Source organism: Juglans microcarpa x Juglans regia, chromosome 2D (genome assembly GCF_004785595.1).
Source record: "Juglans microcarpa x Juglans regia isolate MS1-56 chromosome 2D, Jm3101_v1.0, whole genome shotgun sequence".
Classification (NCBI taxonomy): domain Eukaryota; kingdom Viridiplantae; phylum Streptophyta; class Magnoliopsida; order Fagales; family Juglandaceae; genus Juglans; species Juglans microcarpa x Juglans regia.
The window spans coordinates 12,714,359-12,724,254 of record NC_054596.1 but is presented as its reverse complement, the minus strand read 5'-3'; the positions used below and the strand labels follow the sequence as shown (position 1 = coordinate 12,724,254).

Sequence of the window (9,896 nt, the reverse complement as noted above, 5' to 3'; positions counted from 1 at the left end):
TAGCAGAAGATCGAATTGCTATTATTGGTGCCATTATTTCCACATGACCTCAGTACAAAAAGGATCCAATAACCACGCACATATTTCGACAAAAAGGCCAAAAACTAGGAACAAAATGGGGGCAGCGCCCAGCAGCCTCTCAGTGCCAGAATCAAACTCAGCAACAATTTATGCTCATCTCAGAAAACTGACTAGACAAGCCCGACCCGCCACCCAAATTTCTCGTATTCTTGGGCTTGATCACCATTGGAGCTGAAGGTGTCCACTTATTATTAGTACTATAGCCATATGCACCAGCACCAGTACTACCTTTTGCTAATTCCCTAGTCTTCTCTGCATCAGGGGTTTTGTGATGGTCAGAGAGCCACTTAGACTGCATGTAAGTGGTAGTCCTCCATGGGGGTATGTGGAGGCCCCTCTCTCTAAGGGACTGTTTGGCAGCTGAGCATAGAAGAGAGATTATCTTGTTAAGCTTTTCCTCGGTCCCAATGAAGATGTATGGGAGTGCGTCTGTGAGCTCCTTGTAGGTTTGCGTAGGCCTTGCAAGCTCAAACTGTGACTTGAAGTCCATGTCCACAATAAGCCTCCTCGAATCATCATTCTCAGCTTTCATTTTAATATCGATGTATTCATAATCACCTGTCAAAACCAGAAAATGAGAGTTTTAACAAGTACTGCGGTTCACACCTGGAAATCATCCTCGTGTCTCTCACGCGCCTCTAAATTCATTTCGCCAATGCTTCCAAACTATAATATGGAAGAATGTATTTGTGGGCAATATTTCTGGGATTTCCTTTAGATGACAAAGAAAATATCGGAAGATATGGATCCGGTGGGGACCAGTTAGTACTCTCCATTAGAGTTTCTGAAGCAGTAGCTAGCCATTTCCTGGGGACTTCAAAATCTTTCTGTTTGTTTTTTATTTAATATTTTTAGACTTTGGAACAAAATTACCAAATCAAGAACAAAGCACGGCTTTAAATTCTTGATAGAACAAAGTAGGAAGAGGGGACGTACGGAATTTTCAGCTAAATAATAAATAAAGCGCTAGAGGGAGAGAGACACACCAGCAGGGCATCCCAAGGAAGTGACCCAAGATGTTTGACACAGAGAAGCCTCACAGCCATCCATTTTGAGCCTCGTGACAAGCCACTCTTTCAGACTGGTGGTTTTTTTCTCAGCATCCCTTTGGCTGCCCATATGCCTCGACACACTCTTAAGCACCTCAGCCTCAGCTTGTGTCCCACTCCCAAGAATCTCCTGAAACATCACAGAATAACGAAGTTACTCTCTCTCTCTCTCATACACACAAAAGGAAAACCAAAACCAGTTTATAACATACTAGAGAACTGGACATTGGAAGCATCTCGTTTATGGAAAATCATACCTGTAAAGTGAGATATTGGGTATTATGATTAGGAGGAGGACACTTTATGGAAGCAGAAAAAATGGGTGATGATGATTCTGATTCTATAAACTCCTCCACCATCTGAGCCAGTCTTTCCTCTTCTAAGCTACTCATGATCTCTCTATCTCTCTCGATGGAGTTGAGGTTTTCTTTTCCTGGACTAGAAAAAAACTAAGATAAGTATGAGTTGGGGGTTGTAGAACATGGTTTATAACTGGAACCCTGAGGGGTGCTCTTTATATGGCAGACTGCGATGGCGGTGGGAGTTACAGCTATATGGTGATAGATGAGGTCATGGAAAGATCTTAGCAGTCTGATGTGTATATATCTATATATATATATTGTTTATATAGTAAATAAACAATGGTAAATATAAACAGGGGCATAAAATGGTGGCAGGGAATATTAACGGGGATCAGCTAGGGAGGGACGTTATCTTTATCTTTTAATGTGAAAATGACACCAAATGGTGGTTTCAGTTCCAGCAGCCACTTCAAAGCTTCAGTTTTTCATGTTTCGGTGAGATGATCCAACCGTAGATCAAAATGATCAGAAATCCAGCTCGGGCCCTTCTCCTGGCCCCTCTAGTCCCAGGACTCCTAATCTGATCATGATTATATGGACTTCAACTTCTCACGGTGCTGGACGCTTTTAATTTTGTTTAATTTCTTGGGTTAGCGAATCACCTATGGATTGGAGAGATCCTTCTTGACTCTTGAAGTACTCAGAGATTTTTAAATGGTTTTGGGATTGCTAATCGTGGCACGCAAGTAGAAAGGCAGAGCAATATTAATCATGGATGAATATCTTTCTGGTTAATTCTCTCCTTTACTATTACTTTCATAGATACATTTAATCTATCATATACTTTTAAATTTATTTATTTATTTTATTTGGAAAAAGGTAGAACGTCTTCTCAAACTTAATTAACATTTATTGAAGTAGAAATAACTAAATCAATTAGTTAACTATTTTTCCTAATTCATGTATTGTCATATTAATGTTTATTGATTTTTAAAAATACAGACCCCGAGCTTTAATTTCAACGTTAACATTTTACATCCTCTAATCATTAAAAAAAAAAATTGACTGTTAACATGACCATATTTCAATTCTGTTCATTAATTAAAAAACCTTTTTTTATTTTTTATTTTTTATAATTGGATCGAACAATATATAAATTTTGGGAACTTGTAGTGTAAAGCTGTACACATGCAAGGACTCAATTACTTGACACAGACCTATATATATATATATAGAGAGAGAGAGAGAGAGAGAGAGAGAGAGAGAGAGGAAATTAAAGGCGGAAAATACTACACTATTATTGGAACTTAATTCGTATTAATTACTTTATAATCGTTAAAAAAGCCAAAGCCTTTTTACATAATTCTGGCTTAACGAGGAATGTTGATAAAGCTGATCCCTTCATTTGGTTTGGCTTCCGGTATAGTTCAATTGGGTCTTATTGATCAACTCATGTCATCGAATTGATCCATGAAACTCCAAAGTTGATCCATGCAGCTTTTACTTTCTTTCTTTTTTTTTTTTTCCCCTAAAAAAGAATGCCTTTTGATCTTCTAAAAGGTCGATGCTTTTTTTTTTTTTCTTTTTCTAAAAGGGTGTGTTTTTCTGATTCTATTTCTGTCGAAACAGCGTCGAACATAGTCGTTTCTGCCCACAGTATGCCGATATACACACACACTATATATATATTATATATAGTAGATTCCATGATTTCCATTTGTGTCGCGGAGATTAATCATAAACACATTGACACTATAACAGAAAAGGCCTTTTGCAAAGAAAATATTTCATTGCAAAAAGCTATTTTTTTTTCCATTCCAAATGCCTCTTAGCAACGAACAATGTTCGTTATCCTACTTTTGGAATTGCCTCGTTGGCATATGACACTCTCCCACGAATTTTATTTTCATTGCAAATATGCACTTTTAGCAACGAGAACCTTCCGTTGCAAATGTATATATTTTCGTTGCTAAAGCCCATCGAGAGATTGGAAAAACCGTTGCAAATATATATTAGCAACGGTTTATTTTTGTTGCAAAATAGCAGTAGCAATGAACTTGATTCATTGCAAATGTAATCCACATTTGCAATGATTTTTATGCATTACAAATATTTTGCAATGAATAAATTTCGTTGCAAATCTATAACTTACAACCATTTTTTTTTCATTGCAATTAAGTAGTCGCAATGTATTCAATTCGTGGCAATATTGCACATTTGCAACGAAGTTAAATTGTTATTTTTTTATACTTGCAGCGAATTCATTCATTGCAGAGATACATTTGCAATGAATGCATATCATTGCAAATATAGTTCACAAAGTTTCAAGAACTTATCAAATGAATGTAATTCATTGGACAACGTCATTTGCAAAGATGTCCATTCGTTGGAAATGCAAGTTTGCAATGAAATGGATTCATTGCAAATGATTTTTTTCAAAGATTTGCATTCGTTCCAATCCTCATTACAACAACAAAAAATATTGGTTGCAAATTGACATTTCTAACGATTATTGCAACAAATTATTTTCCTTGCATTTTGTGAAATAAAAGTCATTACAAAAGTATATTTTGACCAGATAATTTGTATTACAACGTAGGCAAGCCGTTGCAATTATTTTTATTTAGCTTTGGTAATTTAATTGGTGCTCGGTTCTAAATTGGCTTGCAAATTAAAGGTGTACCAAATGGCCAAACTTTCAACAAATTGTCTATATACCTATTGTCTATTATTTCACAATGCAATTAAACTCACTGGACAATAACTACATATAATGTCATGGACTTATAAAAAATAAATAAATTATCTGCAACCTGAAATGCACCATTGGATTGACCAGATCTCTTACAATCTCATCTTACATGATATATTATATAATTAAAAAATCTAAACATATCAATTTCAAACATATAGTGGACAAGAATATGCATCATTAGTTCTTACAATAATATTGTAATCTCTATGTTCCACAAATCACATGTCTACAAGCTCATGCATTATATTAATTTTATAGCACAATAGCCTTCATACAAGCACTCCATATACACCATTTCATTGATGTCTATTACAATATCAAGGAATTCATCCATGCTCGACTACACAAAAATATTAATATGCAACTGCCATATATATAATCCAAAAAAGAGTTGTATACAAACATAGTTCTTGCCTTAACCTAACTTCCAACACTAATTCTAACATTTATCACCTGACTAACATTAAGTCCAACTATAGTAATGTCACATTTACAAAATAGTCTATATTGGGCATTGTCAACCCTATATTTACAACATTTTCCTCACTTATCAAAATAATTTCATTCTCTTTTTCTTCTCATGCATCTATCCACTATAAACATAACCAAACATGTGACAATGACCAAAAATAGTACTAGTCTCAAACTATCTCATGATCCATATGCAAAATAACATATGTTCCCAAAACTTGTATATATTTACCTTTGTCCAAAACTTGTTGTATGTCTTTCTAAAATATGTCAAGTTGCCTACAAATCACTTCTAGATTCTCTTTGAGATTCCATCTGGGCTAACTTTAGGCTCATGCATTCTTCATAGAGCCTCTCCATAATTGATTCCAAGGCCCTTGTGAGTTCCTCGTACTTCTCATTATAGCTCTCAACTTTTTGTACTAGATTGGTGACCAAATGAGAGGTTAGTTTTGGTTCAGGGATAATTGAATGGCCCAATCCTCGGACATATCCAAATTTGTCCCCTAGCAGCTCTCTAAAGACTTCATTTGCTACATCTTTATCCGTGCAAGTGATATCTCTCTCTTTCCTTAGGCAAACCATTTGATTCTATTATACAAAGAATATAGATACGTTATATAAATAAATATTCTTTTAACACGAAGAAACTAAATGGGGGATAGTGTTATTGTTGCTTATAATTATCTTCACTGTGCGATGTAACAAATCTCCCTTTCTTGCCAGACCACTGAGATAACTTATAAAAATCTACTAAGTTGTCGACTGTGTCACACTGCAAAGTAATTATAGTTCATTATGGTTATAATGACTCGTATACGCATGTTTACTAGCTATAGATACTATACATAATAGAAATTCCTTACATTTTTAGCGATCAACCTAACAAATGACTTCGACTCGGCTACATGATTTGTTTGTGCCTTCTCCCTATTCATGGAAATGAATTAGTATTCTTAATCAAAATTTGTACCTTTTTCCATCATACAATGTTAATACATAATATGTCTTCCATACAAATTCAGTCCTAACCAAACAACGAATGCATATGCAAGTTGAAATTGGGACATTATTCCCACATGTCTAATTTATTTAAACTAACCCTTAAAATGATATACATTATAAATGTGTTACCTAAAAGGCAGAAAATATCCATCGGTCACACAACTTTTTCCACACTGGTGCATCCATCATTATTGACCATTTTGCCAAGGCCGCTGCATGTGTAAGGCTTCTCTTATATTCCAAGTACAGTTGATGATGAAAAGTATTGTAGCTACTTTGTAGCTGCAATTCTACACATTCTCTATGATTTGAATTCTTCTAATCTAGGATGAAATTCGCCTAATAACGTAATGTAAGTAATTATTGTGGGAGATTAAGCAAAATAGTATACTCACAAATTATATGTTGGAAATAAGCATAACTATACTCACCTTGACACGCTGAATTAGTTCCTTTTCCTCCTCATCTAGAAAAAATCTCTAGCTAGCATGCATCATATTTGCGTGGTGCTTCAGAATCCATGTCACTCGATGGCTATAAATCTTTGTGTTATCACACAAGGGTAAGGTATGTCCCTCAAGAATCAATAACAGAAGAGGCCCTATAGAACGAAGCTTCATAAACATCGTCCCACTCGCAACCTCCACGATGAGCTTGCTTCATTATTGGTTGCACTACGTATAAGAATACAATACAAACAAATTCTTCACATAATACAATATAAATATTTAACTCATTATTACCAGTAATAAGTACATCATGCCCCATTTGAAAGAATTTGTAAAAAATGGCGATATGAATGCCTTTATTGGGCTCACCGAGGGGGTTTGTGGTCACAACAGGAATATCATTTAAGTTATTCTCATAAACTACATCAGGTGGCTCTGTTGATTCATCATTTGATGTTGCAGATGCTGACTCATCACTTGCGATTCCTACTCGCACTGCATGTGGCCTCCTAATCAGCTGCACAGCATAAGGTCTCTATTGTGGCTTTCATTGTTGTACACTAAGCTGTCCTCAATGGAACGTAGTTCTTCCTACACGGGCATTATCACCCACCATACCTTTTATATTCTTAAATATAGCTTTTATTTTTTTAGATAATTGTTCTACAAGAACAAGCACATTAATGTTATGAGTAGCCTAGTAATGAAGTAACAGAAAATATAACTAGAAGGATAAGTCGATCAGTTCGAGAGGATCAATCTCAAAAGATAAAGCTGGGCAATAATTCTCTATTTGATTTTCCATCCAAAGAATATTTAAAGATAGTAATCACTAACAAATTAACACCTAGTTGCCTAAATACAAGGCATAGAACAACAGAACTAATAATACTTAATTACATGACAATGACTTAGATAACATTATCTCCTTAATCCTGCTTTCAAGGAATTATTCCTAAGACTCAGTCACCAGACTATCAAACCTGTTATTTGGACTTAAATGGACCTGGACTTATAACAAACTCAAAAGGTTGGACTCATAGCATTGTTGGCCTCACAACCACAAGCTTGGCCCATAACAATTAAGTCACAAATCTCATACATTGTAATAGTTTATATTACAAATGTCCTTCATTATTAATTTAAATATAATTAATAAAAGACAACAAAAAACAACAACCCATCATGTCTCAAAATTTTTTTTTTTTTTTATGGCTCTTTTAAAATAAATTTGACTTTGTAGAAAAAGGTTCAAATTTGAGAGGGTTGTGTAAATAATCTCCACAAGAATATTATGTCTTCTCTTACTCCTTTACCTTGTTAGTTGTTTCTGTCTTTAATGCAACTATATTTGTCTCAAAATGTGGTCATTTTGACTCTTAAAATTAATTTAAAGTATTGGGGCATTTGTGTTAATGATACTAATATATTTATCTATGTACTGTGATTAAGGACTATTTGACATAGCACTAACAGACAAGCTTTTAACATGATATAGTATTTCGCTATTTGTTCAATGAAAATAAACTTCGAACTAAAAAAAGAAAGAAAAAAATATATATCCCTCTTTTAACCCTAAAGAAAGTAACTATAAAGCAATGTTATCCTGGTGGTGCAGTATGCTCCATTTATGACATGATACAAGAATGGTATCTTAAATCTTGGAATAAAATAAGTTGATATTTATATAATATGGACAGGGCATCATTTCCGCACAAAAACAAAAACAAAAACAAAAATACTTGTACCTTTACTCGATCTGGAGTCAGTTGGACAAGTTTTGAAACTGTTATGCCAAAAGCCCCTCATAATGTCACTTCGTTAAATGTATGTCCAAAACTCCCTGGTGTGAAATAAAATTTGATTCACTCAGCAGAAAAATAATCTCAAACCAAAATTGTTTGCTGATGGCTGAAACAAAAGCTCCTTCCACAAAACTTAAAAAGTTTCCAAACCATAATGACCCCCAAACTTAGATATCTCTCCACTAAGATGAAATGAAATAGAACTAGCTAAATCTTTGAATGACTCAGGACCATTCCATCCTTGAACGAGTTTCTTGTAACCCTCTGTTCATCACTGCAAATGCAAACCTAAGAAATACTGCTTTTACAGTAGAAATGAGCAAGTGCTTGAGATTGGAAAACAATGAAATCCTAGAATTAGCCTTTTCAGAGAAATTCAAATCACAAGAGTGTTTATGAGTTAGATATATTTAAGTGGTCTTTTCAATATTTCCTAAATGGGCACGCTTTGTTTCTTCCGCGTGTTCATATATATCTTGGATAAATTACAATATTTGGACTTCATTTATTATTAACCCCTATTATATAAATGCCTGGCTCATTTTAAGTAAAAATATATTTTAAATTTTACATCATTAATTTTGTGCCTAGATATTAGATAGAATTTTTCAATGAGTAATACTTAATTATAAATCTAGTATTGAACCCTAATGTTATCCTAAAACTGAAAAAAAAATTATATTTTTAGAATGTCTATTTTATTAATTATGTGTGAAGTCTGTGAAGTACATTGAATAGATCAGCTGAACAGTACATCATTCAACCATCTCTCCATGCCATCATTTTACATAGGCTGACCAGAAGTGGATGAATAGAACAAGCCAAACACTCAGAGTATATCGAATGGACTTGAGATTGGTATCTGTTCGACCGTCTCTCAAAGCCATCATTTTACATAGGCGGACTATAAGTGGCCAAAAGGAGAAAGCTGAATGGTCGTCGTTCGATCACCTTGTAAAAGAAGAACTTCCATAGATATCTCAAAATCTATCAAACAGATTGGCGAACAGTATCCGTTCGACCACTGGAACTTGAGTTGCATCATTAGTTTTAAATAGATCATGTCAAACAAATAGAAGACACTTTGTCAACCAAACGGTGCATCATGCAGTGATGGTTGAATAGTGATTAAATTCATATCTAATTCGGATAACCCATTTCCCTTTAAATACTCTCGAACCCAGAGTGTTTAAACGTCATCCTTTGAAAGTCCTCCAACTCTGTTCACGACGGTTGGACAAATGTCAAAGAGAAAAACTGTTCCCACCAAGAACAAAGGTAACATTTTTTTTTTTTTACTCTTAAATGCTTAAATAAAAATCCTCTCATCTTGATTTTCTCTAGTTATTCTTCACAAATATTGGCTCTATTCAAACCCTAGACGCTTTATGCTTCAATGTCACTCAAAAATCCATCTAATGATGCTTATTCTTCTATATTTATTTGTTTCTCAATATTGCATTGGTTGTGTTGGGGTATTTGAATTCCAATGTATTTTTCTAATCATGATTTGTCCATGTAAAGGAAGCCTTTTATTTTTCCCAATATATTGTTTCTCATTATTGCATAGGTTGTGTTGTGATATTTGGATTCCAATGTGTTTTTCCAATCATGATTTGTATTTAAGGAAACTCTTTGTTTTGCGCTTCAATACTTTATTCTCCCTTCGTCAAATGTTGTGCACCAATTGTTTGAAAAAAAAAAAAACTCTCACTCACCACGACTACTTCATTTGTTTTTTATTTTAGATATCTATTCTTACATAATATTTAGATCATTCACAGGGCTTGACAACACTTTATATACATCACTCCTATCATTATTTGACAACCATACTAGAGTTATGGTTTTCAATGTCTTTATATATGTAAAAATATAGTGGACACTAACACCTTACTTTTGTGAAAATATGTTTGTTGAAATCCCCCTTGTACAGGTTAGTTTGGACAAGGGTGTAGTGCATCATGTTTGACTTTCAA

At 34.3% G+C, this 9,896-nt stretch overlaps 1 protein-coding gene across 1 annotated transcript; it reads right to left on the bottom strand.

Annotated features, from left to right (window-relative positions):
• LOC121248095 lies at nt 1–1,989 on the bottom strand. Its single transcript, XM_041146451.1, has 3 exons — nt 1,388–1,989; nt 1,068–1,260; nt 1–639 (listed from the first exon to the last, which is right to left on the bottom strand). The coding sequence occupies exons 1-3, from the start codon at nt 1,520–1,522 to the stop codon at nt 158–160; spliced, it is 810 nt and encodes a 269-aa protein (XP_041002385.1). The 5' UTR covers nt 1,523–1,989; the 3' UTR covers nt 1–157.
• Between the last annotated feature and the right edge of the window lie 7,907 nt (nt 1,990–9,896).